The 23,549-nt window shown below is 39.2% G+C and overlaps 1 protein-coding gene across 3 annotated transcripts in view; it reads right to left on the bottom strand.

Moving 5' to 3' along the window:
* Positions 1 to 23,549, bottom strand: part of CNTNAP5 (contactin associated protein family member 5) — a 275,673-nt gene that overhangs the window by 14,062 nt on the left and 238,062 nt on the right. For all 3 annotated transcript variants that reach the window (XM_088058844.1, XM_088058842.1, XM_088058845.1), the window contains exons 20-22: positions 11,482 to 11,612; positions 9,919 to 10,003; positions 185 to 403 (exon numbers count right to left, since the gene is read on the bottom strand). In XM_088058844.1, coding sequence (XP_087914970.1) covers positions 185 to 403; positions 9,919 to 10,003; positions 11,482 to 11,612 — 435 coding nt within the window. The remainder of the gene's footprint in view (positions 1 to 184; positions 404 to 9,918; positions 10,004 to 11,481; positions 11,613 to 23,549) is intronic.

Raw genomic sequence — 23,549 nt, 5'->3', positions numbered from 1 at the left:
CTTAGTCTGAAAACATTGTTTCAGAACAATGACTTTTTAAGGGGACTTGACTAGTCCTGATGCCCCTCCTCAACACTCCTGGTTCTGAGAGAAAAAGCAACTTCCACTACTCATATTACAGCAAAAAGGAAGGAAACCTCACTCTATCCTTTAAGCTCCCCAATCCCCTCCCAGCAGGACATACCTGATGAGGAATATATTGTGGTTGCTGTGTTCACGTCAGCTTCCAGCATGGATGCACAGCTGGATTCCGCCAGGGAACCCCTGACAGTCACGGGAGCCACGCTGGGATGGCGTAAGGCAGCTTTCAGGGGAGCGATGTGGTTGTACTGAACAGAGGACAGGCAGCCAGTGAAACCATAGGCATTTGCCTTGGAGACTTCAGGATCCAGGGACAAACTGTCTGCAGTACAAAGGAAAAACACTCTGACAATTGACTGTTTTAGGAAGGCATTAAGAAAATTAATCCTCTTTTGCCTTACCCATCCCTTTTACATCTATTATCCAATTTCAACTCTTCAGGTTCTCCTTCAGCAGCCTACAATTTCTCCCTGGCCTGACCCATGAGGTTCCCAAAGTCCTTTCTCTATAATGCTACTTACCTTGAATTGTCTTGCACATAAAAGCCTGCACTGCACTTTTTTCCTCATCCATTTTCTCTGCTAAAGGACAATATCTAGCACGTCATATCTACTAACCATGACAATAACAACAGCAACAACAATACTAATAAGTATAATAGCAACACCAAATACCACTGAACTCTGGCTCTTTAACCTTTGTTTTTGCATCTGCTCACACCATCAAGTGCACATATATGGACCATACCTTCAAGGATTTCCATCTCCTCCACTCTTTGGACGAAAGACCCTGTTCTTTATTTTCTGTCATTAAATGCTTTATGTGCATTTTTGTCACTGAATGGCTTGCTACCTCAGCTTCCCATCCTTCTTCAAGAGTTTATTATTCAACTTTTCTGAAGAACCTTTTCATCTTACTACTTTTTTAATATCAGAATTCTTAGGAATCTTCTTAGTTATGAGTCAGGATTTCACTCTACCTACTAACCCCATTCACTAATAAAATAAAGAATAAAACTATACCTCTTCTTATCTAAATCAAAATTAAAACAAATATCTCTGTGTTATTTTCCAGCCCGTAGGTAAAATAGCACAAATAACTTATCTGTTGGTACGTGTTCAGTTAAATTTCACAAAGAGAAAGAAAATCAAAGGCAAGTTTTTTTACGGAATCATAGAATGGTTTGGTTTGGAAGTGACCTTAAAGATCATCTCATTCCAACCCCTTGCTATGGGCAGGGACACCTCTTACTAGACCTGGTTGCTTGGGGTCCCATCCAAGCTGGCCTTGAACACTTCCAGGGATGAGAATCCATAACTTCTTTAGGTAGCCTGTTCCAATGTTCCACCTTTAGTAAAAAATTTAGTTCCCCAAGTTTTAATATCAAAGATTGTTTGGGTAAGTCAGGGAAGGACAGTGAAGACATTTTCTATTTTCTCCAAACTCATATTATTTACTTTCCAGAAATTGAAATCCATGCTGCTCAGAGGTCTCAAACATGATGTGCTTCATATCTAGGTCAATCAAACAAGAAAAAAGCCTACAAATGCACACAGATACAGAATCAAAACTTATTCAAAATCTTAAAAAATACCTGCTAGTGGAAAAAAACCCCAACCTTCTAGCACTGAAAGTTTTGGGAATACTTCAAATGACATTGGGAAATAAGGGTTCCTAGTTTTTCAAGTTTGTTTCCAAATCCTCAAAGAATAAGATTCTAAATTTTAAAATAAGGTCCAATTTTTCCATTATTATTCAAATACAATGGTTTTACAAGTGGTCAGGATTTAGGAAAAAAAAAAAAAAAAAGCCTTCTCTCACAGCTGACATTGCTATTTTAAATATATAAACTTCTTTTTATATATAAGAAAATACAGAGAAATCTCAAAGCCAGCCCAAATCATATATTATTTTTGTGTTCAAGATCATGTCATGCCATGCACCCAGAGGGAATTAGCCGAGAAAGATTTCTAATTATGTTTGAGCATCTTTGTGGAAGTATAACACAGAAGAGTGTGGCTGTTTCTCAGTAAAGCAAGGTACAGTATCAGCTACCTCTCCCAGGGGCCTTACAGGAGAAATGCTCAGTTTGCAGAGCTGTCAGGGGCACAGCCTCTGAGCTGCAAGATGGGAAGGGAAACAGTGAGGCTTTGCCACTGGAAAACTGCAATCTTGCAGAAGTTCTTGCATTTGCTCTTCTGAAAGTATGTAGGAATTGACAGCATTCAGATTTTTAATGAGATTTTGGCTGAGATGTTATAAAGCAGGCAAAGAATTGCTTCTAAGTTCCTGTAAGAAGGTTCATATGTACTAAAAGACTGATTTACAGTATTTGCCATCTTTGTTGAATTTATAAAATCCTTTGCAAACATTCCTACACTCAGCCTTTATTGTTTTCTTAGCTCTGACACAAAAGGTGAATTTGTTGCTTATCTTTTATAACCAGGCAATCTAAGTGGCTCTGTTCTACCCCAATGTACAAAAAGTAAAGCCTAAGAAATAATGCATTCTTCTTTCATTGTACAGTAGTTTGAAAAGTCTAAGATTCAGTACTTTTGAGGGCATTTTTAAACATTACACTAAGGGCCAATTCCATGGGCCTTTTGTCAAAAATAAGCTTTGGATGTATGAGAACTCAGAGATACGTTGCTGAAAGCTTTTGAAATTTTGGGAAAAAAAATAAATCAAAAGAACAAACCAAAAACAACCCCAGAGCTCTCTGGTAAAAATTCCATGAGCACAAATACTGTTTGCTTTATCATACAGCTTTAGGTGTCTGCCTAGTGTCTGTCAGAAAGGGGGGCTCCCACTGCTCTCAACAAGAAAGCTGCACGACTTGGTTGTGAACGACTTGTGCTGCCCTCTGAATTCTTGAGAGGATAATGTAATTCTGTGATTATGACACATTAGCTCTATGAAAGGCTTATTAAAGGACACCAAGTTCTTTGGAGTTTTTGCATCACAATAAGATGTTTTCCCAGAAAGTGTTTTCTACATGACACGATGCTCAGTGAGAGAAGCAACTCACTGAAGTTCTGTGGTCTGTGCTGCAGCCAAGGTCATAAGAAACTTCAGTGGCCTTCCTCTGACCTGGCAATGCTGGGAATCTTTCCATGCATTTCACTGGTCTGGAAAATCACACTGAATTGCTGCTGATGGCTTGGTTTGATCTTCTGACATTTTAGCATTTAATTTCCATTCCCAGCACTGGAGACTGAGTTATTTTGGCAAATTTCTACACAGAGAATAAGAAGGCAGTCTTTTTCAGCTTTAAGTAATTAAACTGCTCAATCTCCACAAATTAAGTTTACCCCCACATTTAGGAAGTAATTTTTAAGCTTTATCTGCTGAGTTGTACATAAGACGGCCTGGCTTCTTGTTGGGTCCTGCAGTTGATCCCTGGAAGCTGTCTGCAATGTCACAGCTCAGCAAGTTTTATGTTGGTTTTCCATGTATTTGCAATGGCTTTCCATGATAATGAGGATTAAGTCTAACATGTGGTTGTATTTTTTAAACTTTACGGATTGTATCAACATAACTTATGTGTTGATTTATTACTATTCAGAAAATTAGACATCCTGTTCCTCTTCTTTTTCATTATACATCTTTGCCACATACAAAACACTTGTTTTAAGATTTTAGATAAAGCAATTTTAAGTCTTCATATCTCAGTAATGGGAAATTAATTTTCCTCATGAATAGAATGCCATGAGAATTCTCTAGGACCAAGCATCAATCTGCTCAGTAATGAAACAGCAAATTGACATAGTAAATGATAACAAGTAGGACAGGTAACTGGACTCAAAGAGAAATCAAAAGTGTTAATTTTTGCAGGGAGATATATAAAATATATATATATTAAAAAAAGGTAAAATATCCTCTTCCTAAAGGTAACACTGTGTAAAACAGGACCATAAACATTATTCAATATATTTTTGTTATTTGTTTATAACCATTATTTTCATGACACCCAGAAACCTAAACCTCATTTTGCCAAGGTGCTGAACAGGACTGGCAAGGTTACCCCTTGGACATTGTCACCAGATTTGAACCCACAACCTTGAGGTAGAAGACACTTGTAGTCTCCACACACTGCACCTGTCTCAGAAGAGCAAGGCAGTGTGCAGGTACCTTGAAAAATATGCTGTTGTGTCCATCAACAGTCTTAGTGAACACTGCTGACATTAATCACTCAGTTAGAAAGGGAAGAAATCTTGGGTTAGTCTGGAACCCAAAAATATGACTTTGGAATAATCTCTTTTCCTGGTGTGAGTGTGCCACAAAGACTGTGGAGTGAAAACTACCGAAGTTTTTCCTGGTTACAGCAACTGAGGGAAACCAGCTTGACTCTTGCTTAATGAAAGGATGAATTTGAACAGGGGACAGGCTTCAGACAATCAGTGCCCCTCCCAAGCACTTCTGAAAAACCAAGAAACAGCAAGAGCAATGTAAAGGTCCTTCCTCTCATGAGGCTTCCCAGGAATGAGCAGAATGCCCAAATGAGCACGAGTCTGGATTTGTTTTGTTGCAATTGAACATTTTGTGCCAAGCGTAACATTTAAGAATTTTTATTTCATTAGGCTTTGCAAAGATAATTTAAGGTATGCATTTATTATGTTTTCTCAAAGACAGTTAATAATTGAAAATGAGGCACTTGGAGCTGCATTGTGAAATTTGTTACATGTGATATTTGACATTTGAATCCTAATCTGCCACAACACAACCAGCCCTATGTGACTCTGCATGGGCTGAAAACATAATCCATAAAAAGAAGAAAATATGCAAGAAAATGGAGAGATGATGTACAAATGAGTATATGCTTGCATCAGAAGAAGACAGCTAAAATCAACAAGTAGCAAGAATTCAGTCTAGAAATAAAATTTCTGGGTAGAAGCAGATGACCTTGGACTCCTATTTAGGCAGCACTGTCATCAAGAAGACAGACATTTAAGCATGGTTTTATGAACAAAGGGTAAATTAATTTGCTGGGGAAAAAGTTGGAATAGATTTGGCCTCTTTTTGATAGAGGCTTGATGCCATTATTAGCTTAGACCTTGGATTGCTTGGACTGCCTGGGGTAGCCAAACTTTGCTTATTTTAGGTGCTTGCTATCTTGGTCCCAAAAGCCTCTCCTTTATCTTATGTAGTAATTTCCATTATCCTCAATGCTTTACTAGGCTTAAAGGCACCCTAAAATTCACCTAAGAGATCTTTTTTCATTATAAGGTCTTAGAAATAGTTATTCAGGGTGAGAAGAGTCTGAAGTAAAGAAAAGAGCTTTGCAGCGATCAGAAGAGTCCAGCCAATATCTCTTGCAGAGGTTTTATTTTTTAAACTGTAAATTGTGACCTGCTGAGCTTAAAAACAGGAATGTCTTTCCATAAAAAAAAAAACCAAAAAAAAACAACCACAAAAACAAAAAAAAAGAAAATAGAAAATGGATTTAAGCATTTTTCACAGAAACTTTCAAAAAAGAAGGCATTTCTTTAAGGCAGCTTTTGTATTTCAGAGTTAATGACAACTTACCCCTTTTGATTTAGTTATCCCGTTATCATCTACCCCTATATAATATTCTTGGATGAACTGCTCTGTGATCTCTTCAGTGTATAGATTCCATTTTCTCCTCATGAACTTAAGAAAAGCCATTGTAGAAATCATAAGAATTGTACTGCACCTACATAATGATTTTAATAAAATTACTTGCCAGATAAACTTTCTTTTATGTATACTTTATATCAAAGCTGAATGACTCAGTGGAAACTTGAGTGTGTTTTAGCTCAGGCTTTTAGAGATAAAAGATATCATGTTCCTGTGCTAGAATACACAATCATTGATGCTACCCGTGTGGGAAGGTCTGCTAATTGATCACTTTGAAGACACAAATAAATTAGCTCAACACTAATAGGTTCTAAAGAAATACTTGCAACCTTTTTCTTCAAAATCCTCTTGAATCCTTTCAGTGCTACCCTTTTACTCTGGTATCCCTACACAGCTACTATATTAAATTACTCAGACATGAATACACAAACAATGAAATTCACTTTTCTGCATCAGAGATTATTTTTCCCAGGGACTATAAGAGTGAAAAATTTAGACATGTTGGGGCACAGTACAAAGTTTTGGAAGATTTATTAAAGTAAACCTGCAAACAAATAAATTATATTTTCTACTGGGATAGCAGCTTTTTGTAGAAAACACCTAAACACACGCAAAAGTGTGTCTCTGAGATCAGAGAATTACAAAATAGTTTAAGCTGAAAGACACCTCTGAAGGTCATGCAGTTCAACCTCTCGTTCAAAGCAGAGCCTGCCTCACAGTCAGGTCAGAATGTTCGTGTGGTTAAATACAGCAGTATGATCTCTTCAAGGAGCACTTAAAGTAAATGAACTGGGACTCTGGTTAAAATTTCACTGAGGCTTTGCCATAAACTGTATGACCCACTTGGGACCCGAATCCAGTGCTCACTAAAGTCCATGGGAAAACTCCCATTGATACCTAGGAGCTTTGGATAGGTCCTCTGGTGTCCTGACTCTATATTTGTGAAATAAAAATGACAACAACCTACAGGATAATAGTATTTTTCTATTGCTATTGGGTACAGTGAGGATGAATTCAACAGACATCTGCTGGCTACTTGAATGATGCTTCCTTTTACTCCCTTGTCTTCAAAGCCACACTTATATTTAGATTGATCTTTCCAAGGCAGCTATATGGTCCCATTAGAGTGTATCTGAAGAGCTCACAGCCTTTAATGCTTTTACCCTCCCAGCACCCCTCTGACGCAGGGCTATGCTTTACTGATAGAGAAGGGAGATAGTAAAGCTCAGACTGGTTCCAGTGGGAATAAAATGCCTGCTTACCTTTATATCTGCACATAAATGGCTTACCCAAGGTCATTCAAGTAGTCTGTGGCAGAGTGAGTGTCCCTATGTTTTGAATTCTGGCTGAGACTCCTCTGCCTAAAACAGACTTTTTTTTTTTTTTTCCCAGAATTCACAGCTGGGTATAAGGCAGCCATTGGAAAAAACATAGTTGGTTTGAAAAGAAAAAAATATCAGAGTGTAAGTACCTAAAGAAAGTGTAATGGGGCTGGGGTGGGGAGGGGTAAGAAGCAGGAGAAACACTATTTAAAAAACTGGACATTTTATAAAAGTGCACTTTTCAAAATTCTAGCTGTGCTAAAATGGCTATCATAAGAAAATCTGGTGAGGAAGAAGTTTCAAGCTTTTATGATGTCCTGCTGGAAGACCTCTTTGAGATCTCCCAGTCAGTGGAAAATTAATGGTGGAGTCAAGAAAGAAGGTGCTATAATCATCTGATTAGGCAGCCAGGATTAGACTGTTAGAGCAGACAAATGAGCAGTGGTGTGACAGGAAAGAAGAGAGACAGATTTTCAGAAGATTATATAGCATGGATATGTAGGACATGTAGAACAGAGAGTTTTCTGCACGGTTCTCTTTCAGTGTACACTTACATTTCCTAATGAATGTCTTTAGGTGTGTAACCCTTGTGGCAACCAAAATAAACACTACAGTAAATCTAGAGCATCACATGCCTCTCTGGGAGTTTATGCTTTGCTGAGGGCATGAGCAATGAGAAGGAAAAACTTGGCAGATACTGGTTTAAGTTCACCCATATTCACCTGGTGAACCATCATTAAAAGAAGCTATAGTCAACATTTTACCCATACAACAGGATAAATAATGATTTGTTATTTAACATATTAACATAATATTAACATATTTATGTAAGTTCCGCAGTCCCAAAATGACAGTGCCCAGCTCTCCTCTTTGTACATCAAAGCAATACTCTTAACATTGTAGCTGTAGGAATTTCTGGTTTGGTTTTGTTTCTTTCCGTCATGGAATAGTGTGTAACCTGAATAAGTCTGGAGAAGATACAAAATGGTGAAGAGCAGCTGGTAGACCAGACAGTTGTGCCACCATTCAGAGGGATGATGACAAGCTGGAGGAATGAGAAAACAAGAACACTGCATTTCAACAAAAAAAATGTGAAGATATGCACTTGGGTTAGAGAAAACCCCATCCAGCAGCCCTGGTTGGGGCTGAGCAGCTGGAAAGAAGCTTTGCAGAGGAAGACAGCTTCCCAGTGGGAAAAAAACATGGACTCACCAGAGTGAGTTCAGTGAAGGGCTGCAAAGACGATTTAGGGACCACAACATCTCTCCTATTGATAGGAGGATTGAGAGGATTGATAGAGCTGGGATTGCTTATCCTGATGGGAGAAGACTGAGGAAGAACTGTGATTTTGTGAGGGCACTCAGCGTAGCTACAGCTGTGGGATAAAACCTGGAAAATTAAATCCTAATACAGAAGAAACAGTTTGTGGAAATTCACTTAACATATGAAAAAGAAACTGGAATTAGGATTAGGCTGGAATTAAAGTGACTTGCTGGGATGCATTGTGACATTTCCAGTACAGCAATAATATCTTTCAGCACCTGGACGGCCAAGTTTATGGCTTTATTGTCATTACAGAAATGAACTACTGCTATACTAAAACAAACTTCCAATAAAGTTTGGGACAACAGAGAAATAAAAGAAGGAGAAAAGTCAGTGGTGTTCAGTAGAACTGAATGACTGACCTTTGGAGATACACCTGGGCTTTGGATTTGCAACAACTCACACTTGTGAAGTTAATCATATTTTTGTGACTGAATCTAGTTTCTCTCCATAATGCTGATTTGTACCATTTCAGCTTGCTGGCTACATTTTTACGTGTTTGTGCTTTCAGGTTAGTAAATCCTTGCTTAATTGATTTGGTGTCTATAGCTGGAGTTCTAGGTAGCGGTCAGGATGCATAATGTTCTTTTAGATTTTAATCACTAAAGCTGACCGTTGACAAAATGAGAATTTTAGCTTAGCTCTGAATTGGGCTGCAGGTGCCCAAACCTTTCCACAAAAGAGGCTGCATTCTGAAAAAAAAACCATTATATATAACTAAGGGGATAATCAGGTCCTGCTCTTCATCTACTCAATAAAACGTGATGCAGAAAGCACTAGTGTCATTCTACAGAGTTACACTGCACAAGCAGGCACTAGAGGATGTCTACAGCGTCTGTCTAGCTGCCAGCCCCACAGGCCTCGGGTGCTAATAATGAAACATATAAAATTCCAACAGTGGGACAGATGTCAGGCTTGATATGGAGGTCCAATCTGAACAAAGGACTGAAATGTCTGTAATGAAGGAAGCATTTAGAATCTTACTGGGAAAGAACAAGACTCTTATATAAAAGAATATGACATACTTGACAATAAAAAAGAGCAGTTCTATTTTCCAAATTTCAGGCAGGGTTTTCCTGGTCTTGTAATAGCTTTGTAGTGTGGAGGAGTAAAGATCAAGAAGGTCCACGTACAGAACATGCAGAATTGTGGCCTAAGTGCTATATGCAATATTCCTTGCAGAATTCAAATGGAAAAAGACTGGCAGTGAAAAAAAAGGCAGAGAGGATGAAGGCTCCATTGTGCTGTTCTTATCATTAGGAAACATAAGTGTCTGGAGAGGAGCAAGCTGCAGTCAGCAAAATGGTATCATTAGGCTAAGATGCTGCCCTGTGCAGCCACACAGGCTGTATGAATCACTTCACTGGAGGGAGCAGTCGGAGTACTTAATATTGCTATCAGTGCAAACAAGTAAAGCTGCCAAAGTTTTGCATTGATGAGATATATAAATAGGAGTACTGGAATGCTCAAGCCAACTCTTACAGCAAAACCAGCCAAACCAACCCCCAATACTATCAAAAACCCAACACACAGCATGGGCTAATTCCAGTACTGAAACATCTCACAAGTCAGGAATATTTTTAGTAGAACCTACCTGTGACCTTGCCCAAGGTGAGTGACTTAATGGCCTTAAAATCAATCTCAGAAAAGTTGTGTTTGAGTTTGAGAACTTGATCAACCTGGAAGAGGTCAATAAAATTACTTTAGTACAACAGCACATGGACACCCCTAGATCTCATTGTACTGAAAACTTCTGGGAACATTCTCAGCTGCAAATCAGTTAATTCTGCCCCCAAGCGTGATTCAGTTTCTAAATATAGCAAAGTGAGTGTGCTTTGATTTTAGCATGAGAAGCTGAAAGGTATACCAGAATAGTCATATAAAGGACTTTGAAGAAACCTCCCCTGCAGAAAAGCTTAAAATGTTTGACCCTGAAATCCCCCTGCTTCCCAAAATCCATGTCTAGTCACTTCAGAATACACTCAAAGGAGGCCACTCTAGAAATGTATTGTGAAGAATTAGTTCTGCACAGAAGAAAACCACAGAGCAGCAGACAATAGAAGACTGGTACTTGAGGAAAACCCTGGCTTTTAGCATAACCCTTCTTCTTAGATAATGAGGCCTACCCACTGTAGTTGTGTGATGTGTTATTTTACCACCCAGAGATGGAAACTGTAGAGAAAAAAAAAAGCAGTGCTGTGTTTTTTTGCCTTCTCATTCTATTCCTTAAGATACAACCTCTCTATAGACTCTGTCCCCCTTCCCTATTAAATGATTTCTTTGCCCAGATCTAGCCAGCCTGTTTTGCAATATGGACAGTTAAAATTAGCCTTAGAAGAAAAGAAGAAGAAGCAGTAAGATTGTCCTCCTCTGCCTGCCTTGGAAGAACAGGTAATGCAGGGGAACAAGGTAAAGGAGGGGTTTTGTATCTCATGATGCTGTCACACTCAGCATGGCTTGCTTCTAGTTTCTAGGATGGGGCACTGCCATGTACATGGTAACTGCACCCTGCATTCCCTCAGCTCTTCCTTTTCAGTGAAAGGATAAGGCAGCTGAGGTCACACTCTCCCTTGAGAAACATACCCTAACTGAAATTACATTCCTCAGCTTTTTTCTCCCTTTAGCAGCTTTTCCATGATCCACACTGTGTGTTTCAGTGGAGATTACAGATCCCACAGACATCCCTAAGTCCCAGAACCACTCCAATGGTCCAGATGAATTTCTGGCCAAAGATGTTTCCTAATTCACAGATTGTCAGTAGCAAGGGAAGGACCCTTCAATGGAAAACACCACTCACTATTGGGCACTCTTTGAACGGGGTCCAGATGGAGCTTTGCTGAAAGCTACAGGGCTGTTCTGCTGCTAAATCAGTGTGAAACCTTTGTCTCCTGCTGGTGATCAGGCATTGAGATCAGGGAGTCTGATTCCCAGAATTCACAGAATCTTGGCTTGGGTTGGAAGGGACCCTAAAGATCATCTAGTTCCAACCCCCTTGCTGTGCACAGGGACACCTCCCAGTAGACAAGGCTGTTCAGAGCCCCACCCAATCTGGCCTTGAACACTTCCAGAGATGGGAATCCACAACTTCTCTGGGAAACCTGTGCCAGTGTTTGTGGCCTGAAGTGTTATTTAACATTCAGCATAAGCCATGGCATACCTGTATGATGAGCTCTCTGCCTTCTCTGTTAATCTTCACATGGTGGAGCTCTCGGTTGGCAAAATTTCCAGAGTCAATGGTGAAAATGAGGAGCCCATCCTTACTCAGCTTGTATCGAACCTGTAAACTTCCTTAAAAGCAGAGCAAAATTGTACATGTAAAACCTGTGTCAGTAATGTCATATCATTCAATAACTTTACACAACAAATAACTCATTTTCTTTTCACTGCTATGGAGTAACAAGGTTAATAAGTCAAAAAGAAGGTTGAAAGAGTGCAAGCTGTAATGAAAAGTGTGAAGAAAATAATGCACTGGAGGAGATTTCCTTCCTGTTGGGTTAACAAATTGCTATGGAGACACATAACTTAATGAGTAACTAAGTATATCAAAGGCGAGTGTGTCTGTCTGCAGGTCAGACACCCAGCACTGCCAGAAGCTGATGTACATCATCCTGTAAGGGAATACTTCCAGCAGAGGGCATGCAGGGCTTGCACTGCTCTATTAAACTAATAATTCAGGGTTTTTATAATTTCTTTTCATCCAGATGTAACAGACAACACAGAAGAAAGTGACAACTGTAAGAATTATAACTTAATTTCAAACAGTTAAAGGCATGTACTTACATTATCATTTAGATGTAATAAAGAAAAAAATAAACCTGTACTTCTAACATATTTGAAGGAATTAATGTAATTCATATAAAAATGAATGCCAAACATCTCATTCAATCTTGCTATCAAAAAAGCCGTCGTGACCTCTGATAAATAACAGTACCAAACATAACAAATCAAAATGCACAAGGAAACAAGGAATCCAGTATGAATTTTAATCCTTCAACAAATGACAACAGGGAATGTGTATAGATGAAATAGATAGCTATAGATTGATACAGATGATATACATATATACACACATGGAGCTGCATATGGAATAATCTAAAAGAAAAATTATCTATTCTGGTAAAATCCCATCAGGCATACTTTTCTGGGAATTAAGTAGCAGAGAGAAAAAAAAATCTGAAATTTCTGAACTCTTTTTATGCATCAGCAACCAAAATACATGGAACTGTCGTACTACAGAGTTAAAAAGCTTTCCTGGTGCTATTTTTAACTGTCTCCAAAGAGCAAATGAATGCTGACAGCACCCCAACCCTGAAAAATGGTCCTGCATTTATTCCCTGTTCTGAAAATTGTCAGGATTTTTTCCACCTCTACACACCTCACAGTGAAGTTGGTAGTCCTTCAAGATGGAATCCCTAGTCCAGTTAAGATCATTCCCCCTCCTTTTCCCTTGCCAGGATGTTTTCCTCCTAAGAGCTGTACTTTAAAAAAAAAAGTTTTACAAAATTCAGTATATCCCAGATGAGTACTGACACTCTCAGGGATTTGTAGGATAGAAAAAAAGCTTCCAAAATCAAGAAGGAAAATGAGAATGAACTACTAGGCTGAAGGCTTTTTAGCTGATTGAGAGGTCTGCTGGATAAGGAGAAATTTTAGAGTGAAAATAGAAAAAAAAAAAGTGATAAAAGGCATTTAAATTCTCACACATAGCTATGGACATTAGAGGGGAATTTGTGAAGACATCCAGGTCAGTAAAAACTGCTAAATTATTCAGTGTGATATTATAGGTCCCCATTCAGCTGCCCCAAATCATACTGCACAGCTCCCAGCCCTCATTGCATAGTGAGGGCAAGGAGGTGCTGTCCATCATCATGACTGTCACACTCAAAGGTCCAAACCTAAATCACAATCACATTATCTGCTGCCGAATGAAAGATGCGTCAACAGGGATTAACAGTGTAAACATCTTAGAAACACTTCAGAAATACATGAGAAAAGAAGCCCAAGTACAAGGAAGTTCTTCAGATTTGCTCTGGGCAGTGGGAGGGCTGATGAAAAGTAGGAATGTTGACTGACTCTGCACACCACAGCCAAGATCACCACACTGAATAAGCTGGAACTAAAATATGATATTCTAACAGACTGGGCCAAACTAAAAATCATGTCTCAGCAGAAGAACTTTATATGCTGCCTCTTACCTGGAGCCTTTGAAAGGGATGTAAAGCAAAAATGGAACAGGGCCTGGGTGTGGTCTGTGACCTTTGTAAATGTGAAAAAAAACTTCTCTGCTCTTTTTGAAGGCTATGAACACACATATATATAAAATGATAATTGGTACTACAGTATGCAGGTGATCAACAACAACCAGCACATCTGTGTTCTAAGGGAGCCAGCATAACATGCAAGCTATCCAAGCTCTCAGCTGCAGCAAACAGGGATTTACCCATTGACTTTGTCAGGGAAGCACTGATTTTAAACCAGAAACCATCTGTTCCATTTTTTGGGAGACAATGGAGGAGGCACTTGGCATCCATTAAGAACAGATCTTACTTTCTAAAGCGGTGCTATTTCACCTTAAATCCTGTGAAGAGGCCAGTGAATGGCATTTTATTTTGTCAAATTGCTTTGAGTTCCAACTTTTTTTATGGACAGCTGCTCTTCAAAACTATTGAATTCAAGCTGGCATTTTGCCTGGGGCCATATTTCCATTAATGTAAACCAGAAGTACATGGGCTCATCTTTTGAGGTGTTTTTGAATTTTCACCATTGTAGACAAGAGTCTGCCTTGCATTCAATACTAAAACTTCTGTGTTCAGATTACAGAAAATTTTTCCCGGCAGATTAAATTGCTATTTTATCACCTGACAAGCAAAATAAATGGACTGTTAATTAGGATTATAATTAAGAATTTTATTTTATCCCCTGAATTTTGATTATCTGGTCCCCTGACTTTCTCCATCACATCAGCCCAGTGTCAGTAACTGCAAATGGAAATCAGTACACAAACCAGCTCTATTCTCCCTCTTCTCTATTTTGCATCATTTTTGCCTCACAAGAGGGGTTCACACTAATCATAAGCACTGTAATTTCTGTCAGTCTTCTTCTAGTCATGCCTGTCATCCTCTTTTCAGCTCTCCATGTTTAAGCATGCACACCTGGAGTGTCATAATGCTCAAGCAGTGTAGAACCAGTTGCGTTCCATCTCTAATGCATGTTGAATTGCTGGAACAATTGTTATTAAGTCAATAAGGGAGAGAGAGAAAGGAAAAGAAAGATAACCTTCTTTTGGGCTTGGGCTAGAAAATTTTAGTGGGCACATTACCTCAGCAGTATTAGGTAAGAGCAGATTCACACATGATTACTGTAGTTATCCTCCTTCAGCTTTGAATTCTACCTCTAGAGCAGCCTGAGAGGGGGCAGGCTTAGCTTAGACACAGAGTTACTGAGCACAGCACGGCCTCTTTTCAGCACTTCCTGAAATGCTGAAGGCCTGCCATGCTGCTGGGATGAGACCACTGCCAGTCAAAGCTGGCTCGCTGCACATCGCTGTGGTCTTCAGCCTGCAACCTGCAGTACTAAAATCCATGAGTGTAGGGCTGAGTGACATCTCCCTGGCGATATCAAACAGCTAAGAGCCATTTTAACAGGATTCCTGGGGGTTCCTTGTGCAGAGGGAAGTCCTGGGAAACAGAGACCAAAGGGCAGTATTTATGCCATCCCATGCTGGTGACTAAGTCCGAGGCGGCTTTTCTGAAACAAAACACTCCCAGGACACTTTCAATGATGATGGGGGCCAGCACTTGTACTTGCTAGAAGAGCACTAATGATCAGTGTCAGCATAACCAACCTCCAGGCAGCTACAGAACAGCATGGTGCCTTCAAACTGCTTCTTTCTTCTGAGGATAAGCTGCTGTAGCAGCTCTTATGTCTAGTGGTAATAAGGATACAAAACTGGTTAGAGGTTTCAAAGTGTTCAGTCTAAAGAATAAAAAAAAAACATTCCCAGACTGCACAGTGTGAGGAAATAGCTTGGTCATGGTGTTAAATATTCTATGTCCCAAACCTCTGTTGATTGAACATGTCAACAGGAGAGCTGCCTTTCTTTTGTCTGTGTCTACAGAAGTGCCTCAGTGGAATATCAGAAATAATTTGTTGGCTTTGTGGCCTGTGCCCACCAACTTTACATTCATTCTGGACTCCAAAACCTGTGTTGAAAATCAAATAATCATTTTTAAGTCATCATCTAGAAAAGGGAAAATGTGACAGTGTTCTAGCTCAGGGAAAGACTCCCTTGTTTGAAGGACCTCAGCCAGTGCTAGGTATTTGGCAGAAAGATTAAAGCAGCTTTGCAGAAAAGAGAAATGGATATCAGGAATTTGGTTTATAAATCCATCATTCTTAAGTCAAATTCTTGTCACACAAGTCACCAGGACCACAGGTCTTATGTCATTTCATCTTGAAGGACCTAACAGCAAGGAAGGGAATGGCATCCTTTGGAGGCTGAGACTTCTCTGCAGGACCCTTTATTTATGGAAACTGGTTTTAAACAAGCCCAAATTGAACTCAACAACTCTCGCCAACTTCAACAGCAATTTTTAATGACTTAAACTGGCTGGAGCAGCTGGCGAGACATCTTGCTCTGCTCAGAGAAACTGAGGTTAATTCAGGGAGCACATGTGGGTGGCACATGTAAAACACATGAATTTATCACCATCCTGTAACATCATTTACACATTTAAACCAGGGCAGCCGACAACTCTGATTTGGGGAAAGTGTTTAGGTATTAAATAGTGGAACACTGCATTAGATAAAAGGGCATTGGACTAACCCTACATATCTTGTTGCCTCAGAGTCAAGCAGAAAAGTGTTTAGGAGTTAGAGAAGTTCTTACAGCTGTCTCAAATTGACAGTCACCATTGCTGGACTGCTGGATTTTAACTACACCACCACATGCACCCTCCAGACTCACCCAAGCTACAGCTGAAAGAGAAACTAATTAAAGAAAGCACAAATTAAACAAAGGGTGGAATATGTTAGTGAGGCTACTGATACTGCTATTATGAAAAAAAATTTAAAAAATAAAAAATTAAAGTATTTAGCTTGAAAGCCATTTGCAGCTCATGAGGTATAAATGTTTGTTCACTCCTGACTGCAGAACAACACATGACACTTTCCAGTATTCTCTACCACAAAATGTATCTCTGGGAACTCGCACAGTTTCAGTGCGGCAGCGTCCCTCTTCATAGCCTAGCTATTTAAAAATGAACCACTGTTTTCTTGGTTAGGAGCAGCTGGCTTAGAAACATGTTCCTTAATTAGCAGCTTTTCCCCAGGGATATTTACTCAGTAAATTTACTCTCCGTTGGAAGTGCTGCTGGTGATTTTAAGAACAGAGCCCAACTCTTCAGTGTCCAGTGGCATTTAACTAAGAAAGTACTTGCATTTTTTTAGGGGATGACTTTTGCTATTTGTTTTGCATGGAAAAAAAACAAAGAAAAAAACCTGTTGAACATGTTTGCTGATATCACTATTCAGCTATTATTCACTTGCTTAGACATTATTGTTTCAAAGGGTTAAAAAGAAAAATCCACCACTCAGTTTTTTGCAGTCTCTTCTTGTAATAAAAAAATATAGAAATAGAAGGTTATTTGAATGCCTCTCACTCAATGCTTGAGACATTCAGGACTCAAGGATCATGTTCAGGCTATCCTATATTAAAAAAAAGAAAAAGAAAAACAACACTTTCTCTTCACAGTGTATTTCTTCAACTTAGAAATAAACACACAGAGCAAAAGGAGCCTATCTGGAGATCCATGACCTCGGTTCACTTTACAATCCTGCTAGACAGCTGGACCCAGATTGAGACTGTCACTTAAACATCAATAAATGTAGATGGTTCCCTTACGTGACTGAGAAATGTGTTTAACCTTCACAGACATCTCACTCATACCACCTGCCAATTGGCAGAACACAGACTGACCAGCAATTAACAAGGAATGGGCAGATGCTTCTTGCTTCAAAGGTAGAAAATATAGCAAAATCTAAAAAATGACCCAGTCAGAGAGCTCATAATGCACATACTGAGTGGTCTAAACACAGAGCTTACCCCAGTGATTTTAAGGGGACCACATATCTGAACAAAACAGCTTGTGAGTGTGGTGATATGGCTGGGAATAGGGCTAACCCATGGATGTGGGAAAACAATAAAAACTGTCTCTCCAGTTCAGCTCATGTGTAAACATCCACAGTGGTGCTTATTGCCTCCAGGCAATGGACAGAGCACTGCCACAATTTGGGATCTACCAGCTTGATGGCTGCTGACAAATCATCTTCCTTCTTTATGCCACAGTTTATCCACTGGTAAAATACAAGAATGTTCACCTATTGGAAAATGACATGACACCTCAGAGGGAGGAGCAATTTAAAAAAACCCACTATCAGTCATTATCATTATCTCTACACTCCTAGGGATTTCTTTTTGGTGAAGGAAGTGTTTACTGTTTCTTTTACAAAGTGATGCAACATTATCTTTTTTTCCATGAAGGCAATTGGATATAAAGATGAAGGAGAGAACAGAGGGTTTCAGTTGCAGTTAAGTCTCCCTGAAAACACCTGCTTTCTGACAGTAAGATTTATTCTAGAAAATTTTAAAGTGTACATTTTTTACAGATTGTTTGAAATTTTAAAAAACTTTCACCTTAAGATCCTTCATTAACGAAAAGGCTACCACAGAATCATAGAATGCTTTGGGTTGGAAAGGACCCTAAAGATCATCTAGTTCCAATTTCCCTGCCATGGAGAGGGACACAGGAAGGAACACCTTCAATTAGACCAGGTTGCTCAAACCTATACATCCTGGTCTTGTACACTTCCAGGGATGGGCACCCAAAACTTCTCTGGGCAATCCATTTCACAGCCTCAGCACCCTCATAGGGAATTTCTTCCTAACATCAAATCTAAACATGGCCTCTTTCAGTTGGAAGCCATCCCCCCTTGCCCCATCACTCCATACCCCAGTAACATGTGCCTCTCCAGCTTTCTGTAGCCCCCCTCTAAGTACTGGAAGGGCCCTAAGTCTCCTCAGAAACTCCTCCAGGCTGAACCCCAGCCCTCTCAGCCTTCACAGGAAAGGTGCTTCAGACGTGATCATTTCTGCAACCCTCCTCTGGACTCCAGGAAGACCATGTCCTTCTCATGCTGGGACCCCAGAGCTATTTGAGTGCTCCAGGTGGGATCTCACTACAGTGGACTAGAGGGGGAGAATCCCCTCCCTTGACTTGCTGGGTCTGGTTGCCTTTCTAGCCTGTGAGATCATGCTGCCAGGTCATGTTGAGCTTCTCATTAGCCAACACTCCCGGTCTTTTTCCTCAGGGCTGGCCTTAACCCTTCTACATCCAGCCTTGTGCTTGGGATTGCCCACAGCCATGTTCAGGACCTTGCACTCAGCCTTGCTGAATTCATGATACAGAGCCTCCGTGTCATGCTACTGGGCCCTATACCCATATCTCTGCTCAAATCTCCCTTTCTGTCTTTGAACTGGATGCCCGTGGTCTCACACTCAGACATTCAGTATGATGGTATGGTTTATTCACCTTTGTATGAATAAGAATCTTGCCAGGCTTCCATCTCCCTCTATACATTTTACTTAAGACTTGCAGAGCAGCCAGGATGGCAGGAAGAGTTTTTATTCTTTGCCCAGTGGAATGGAATATAAAGTCTCATCCTATGAATTTTATTCCAAAAGTTCAACCTTGCTTTGCAAATTATCCAACATCATTAGTGCTGTGTGAACAGCTCTTGGGAAAAAAAGACAGACCTGATGTTTTGATACTCTGAGAAAGTCATGCCAGCCTGCCCTCTCGGAGATTCTGGCTCATAGTTTCCATTTTTCCTAATATTCTTTAACCATTCTTCTTTCCATTTTGGCAGTACAGATGCCTGTTCAAGCAAGGACTTGTTTCATGCCGACCTAACAAATAGCCATTATGTTCAGCAAGGAGAACACAGAAAAAAAGATGGGATGAACATGAAAAAAAGAAGCAATTTGAACACTTCATGATGCCTGAGCAGGAGAGCGAGCAATAATCTTTTAGACAAAACTAGTGAAAAGTAATCACATGCTTCTTCTAAAACCTCATTTTCATACTTAACTCATAATAAAGGCAGCACAGAACTTTGTGGATTAATGGCTTTCTGAGGTTAATGATTCTTGTTTGTGTTGAGCTCTAGAGGAACTTTCTGGTCAGGAATCTCTGGGAAATTTTCTGCTACTCTGACCAGCAAGTCCATGTAAGGATTGTCTATTTCATGGGTTATGCCAGTCTCTGTGAATGGAGATGTTGGATCCTTTAGTGAGAGACCTGATTATAGCAACTTTTGAAGGGAGATATTTGAGTTTAGAACTAGCTGCCACTAGTTTAGAACTAGTTTGGAACCACTGGGATAGAAAGAACTGACTCAAGCTCTTAAGTCATATAATGGGAAAAATTAGAGGAAGAATGAATAATTTACTAAGTAAAAATCCTTTTGCTAGAACCATATAATGGTAGCATTGTAATGACTTTTCTCTAGTAAAATAGATGCATATACATATAAATTTCCAGTAATTTACCTTCAAATGCATACTTTTGTCATTTTTCACAGAACCACAGAATGGCTGAGGCTGTAAGGGATCTCTGGAGGACATGCTGCTCATCCCTGCCCACTGAAGGACCCTTCAAGTCAGCTGCCCAGAGTCATGTCCACATAGCTTTTGAATACCTCCAAGAATGGAGAATCCACAATTCTTAGGCATGATGTGCCAGTACTCAGTCACCCTCACATGAAAAGTCTCGTATTCAGATGAAGTCTCGTGTTTTGGTTTGTGCCTTTTGAGTGGCCATGCAATGATATCTTCCCATTCTCTCAGCACTCGTGGGTGCAGCACACCAGGGCCCATGGATTTATGTGTGCCCAGTTTGCTTAATGCCCATTCCCTGGTCTGACCATCCTTCACCAAGTGTACATTTACCTTGCTTCAGACTTTTCCCCCTGCAGTTCCTAAAACTAGGACATAAACACCCAATTTCACCAAGAAAGGCAAGAAGGAAGAAATCAGCTTTTCACAATGCAGACAGGGTAACTGATATACTATGGGAAAAAATAACATGTTAATAATGAAAATGAAAATGACTTATCAGCTAAAAAATGTGATATATATATATATATATATATATATATATAAGCAAATGGTTTGCTTCCCAGCTGATTATCTGCAGCCAGTGGTCTGGAGTTTGATGCCAGACAGCAGTAAGTTCAAAGTCAGTCTGTATATAGCCAGAGCACAGATCAATTATTCAGCCTGTTCAACCTTTCCTGCTCTAAGTAATCCAATTACAGTTCCCTTGTTTTCCCTTGTGAGACTCCAGAACATCTATTGGCCCTCCAGTATAGCAAAATAATCTTCATGACTACAAACATGTCCATGAATTCAGCTAATGAGACAGATCTTTCAGTTCTCTCCTCTTGGAACGCAGAGATAGAGATCTGCCAGAGTCCTTGGCTGAATGTTATGGCAGCTTCTTCTTTCAAGTTAGTTTTGCACACTTAGAAATTTAAAATGCCATATGCTAAAACAAACATGACAAAATTGGGTTTGGGTGCCAAGTCCACCTCTTTCCTCAAAGACTTTTTAGTACTGGATATGAAGTGAATACTGTAATCAGCATTCTTATTTTCTGTGAAGTTTGCTTACAGCAGGGATTCATCTAAGTGACCAGTGTGATTTCTAACAACAGAAGTTTCTCTCTTTAGATAAATAAGCTGACAGATCTCCTGCCACCCCAACCCTGCCTACTCATGGTACCAAAGCCAGCTTCTCATTTAAGGCAACTGGGGAAAATTTCTTTTATATTCATCATCACTGATCAAACTGTCTCTGGTCCCTCACTCAGTAAAATAACTTAAGATTTCAGGGGCCAAATGCAACATTTGCTTGCAATTATATTTAGAAGACATATATGCTATCTGCCACATAATGGTTGTATACCAGAGCTAGACTGGGAACAATCCCCAGTCACTCACAGTTGCTTGTCTTCTCCAAAAAGCTGTCTCCCACACTTCCCAACATGACTTTCCTTCCTGCTCCTGGTCTGTTAAAACTGACTATACCTGAACCTTGTCACCATTTCCCACTTCAGTCACATAAACTGCACAGGTTGTTCAATGCCTGCTGCAAGTCTGTAAAGCACAAGGTATCCGCAAAAGAGAGGACAACTGCACAAGCAATAGAGTAGTCGAGAGGGTCTTTCTGAAGCAGTTAATTAATGTTCTAAAACTAAGACAGGAAGGAAAAGAAGGAAAGTAAGTAAGGAAAAAAACCCAGAAGAAACACCCCCTGAAATCCACCCAAGCCCTATTTTCACTGTTTTAGTTTTGACCTATTAAACCTCAGAGTGTATAGTGTGAAGAGGATCAAAAGATTCCTTGCCTCAAAGACTGAACTGGATTTTTTGCATCTCTTTTCCACTGAGTGAGAAAAGCTTTGCTTGTTGGAGATGCAGCTCAACATACTTGAAGGCAAAAACAATAAGGAGAATTTACATGCTTTCATTAGAAAGGCTGTTTCTGGTTTAGAGACAGGAGGAGATTACAGTAGATTATGTGTTTATAAGAAATGAAACAGTAGCTTCTCACTGACAATATTTGCTTTTTTTTTTTTTTTGAGTGTTAACTCAGTTTATCTCTGTTACACATTGTGATTTTTTTTTCCTATTCATTTCAAATATCAGCTGATTTCAAGACTTTATAGGTCAGGGAAGTGGAGCTGATTTAAGTCCTACTACTGTATGCTGAGTATCAGAGATTTAAGAATTACTTAAGATGTTTTCATTTGTACTGCTGTTTTTAACTGTGCCTTTTTTCTTGTATTTAATTTTTCCTATAAAAAATCAGAGTCTTACTTTCTAAAAAAGTGGAAAACACAGCTCACTGTGATGACAATAGATGGTGGAAAGGTGGAAAAAGAAAATAAAGGACTCAAACTGTTTAATTTCTAATGAGATTAGTTAATAAATACAGATTTTTTTTCCACATCACTCTAGCATAGTTTGAGATTCTATCTCTCTTCTTTGATGCTAGATATCTGCTTTTTTTCTAGATTAGGAATCATATTGTTTCCATGGAGAGAGCCACCAAAACTAAGAATCAAAGACTTCTGAAAACATTTTCTAGTCAATATATTTCATCATATCCATATTGCATTTGATTATTTGCAGGAGGATAGGAAAAATGAAGAAAGGAGAAATAAAGTTTATTTCAACATTCTTTCTTTTAACATTTTTCTCTCCTATCATTTATTACCTTTAGGGAGCAAGGCAAAGATAATATTTCAAAGGTAACTTTGTGAAATTGTGTAATTGCAAAAATGTACAGTGAAAAACTAGCTTGTGAAAGAAAAAAGATACTCTTTTCTTGGTAGTATCTTCCCATAATATGGATAATTTCTTTGGATTGACTCACTGAGAATTATTATTAGAGATGTTTACCCATTTTCTGTAGCTTAGTAACGGGCACTATAATTTGAAATTTCTACAGAAAGAGATATTAAAAATGCCAGTCATTACAGTACTGCTAATCTCTTGCATGTGGGACCAACAGGACTACATGAGCTTTACATGGACACCCACCTATAGATGTGTGCATGTATATGTAGAGATACACCCATCTATAGATGATACATACACATACCTATGTAGCTGTAATTTGAAAATACACGGAAGGCTGGAGAAGTAAGGAAGATGCTCTTATATGCATACAATTTTCAAATCACATGTATGATTTCAAGGCATCAGTATCAACTAATGGAGGAAAAAATCCCTAAGTCATCTTTAAAATCATCAGCTTTTGAAACTTTACCTGTAAACTTCCAGGACATGAGTCCCTTGATCAGAGGTAAGAACAAACTCTGTGGTATGGAATATGTTCTATAGGTGGGAACTGCTTCTATAACTATTATATATATAAAAATCTACTAAAATCAGTAAGTTTTAGGAACTATTTCACACCTGACTGAATTAGACCACAGCTGCCTATACAAGTTCACTTTCTTATAAGCCCTTTTAGTATACTCTGACTATGAATAATCCTTGCAAACAGTTTCACTTCTTTAATGTCAAATATTTAACATGAGAAGTCAGAAGTAGGAAAAACATTCTTCTCATAGTCACTTTTATTAACTAATGATTTGCC

Source organism: Pseudopodoces humilis, chromosome 8 (assembly GCF_049639895.1).
Source record: "Pseudopodoces humilis isolate 2021_Gansu_Grassland_sample_001 chromosome 8, ASM4963989v1, whole genome shotgun sequence".
In the NCBI taxonomy this organism is placed as follows: Eukaryota; Metazoa; Chordata; class Aves; order Passeriformes; family Paridae; genus Pseudopodoces; species Pseudopodoces humilis.
This window is presented reverse-complemented; position numbering and strand designations above follow the sequence as displayed.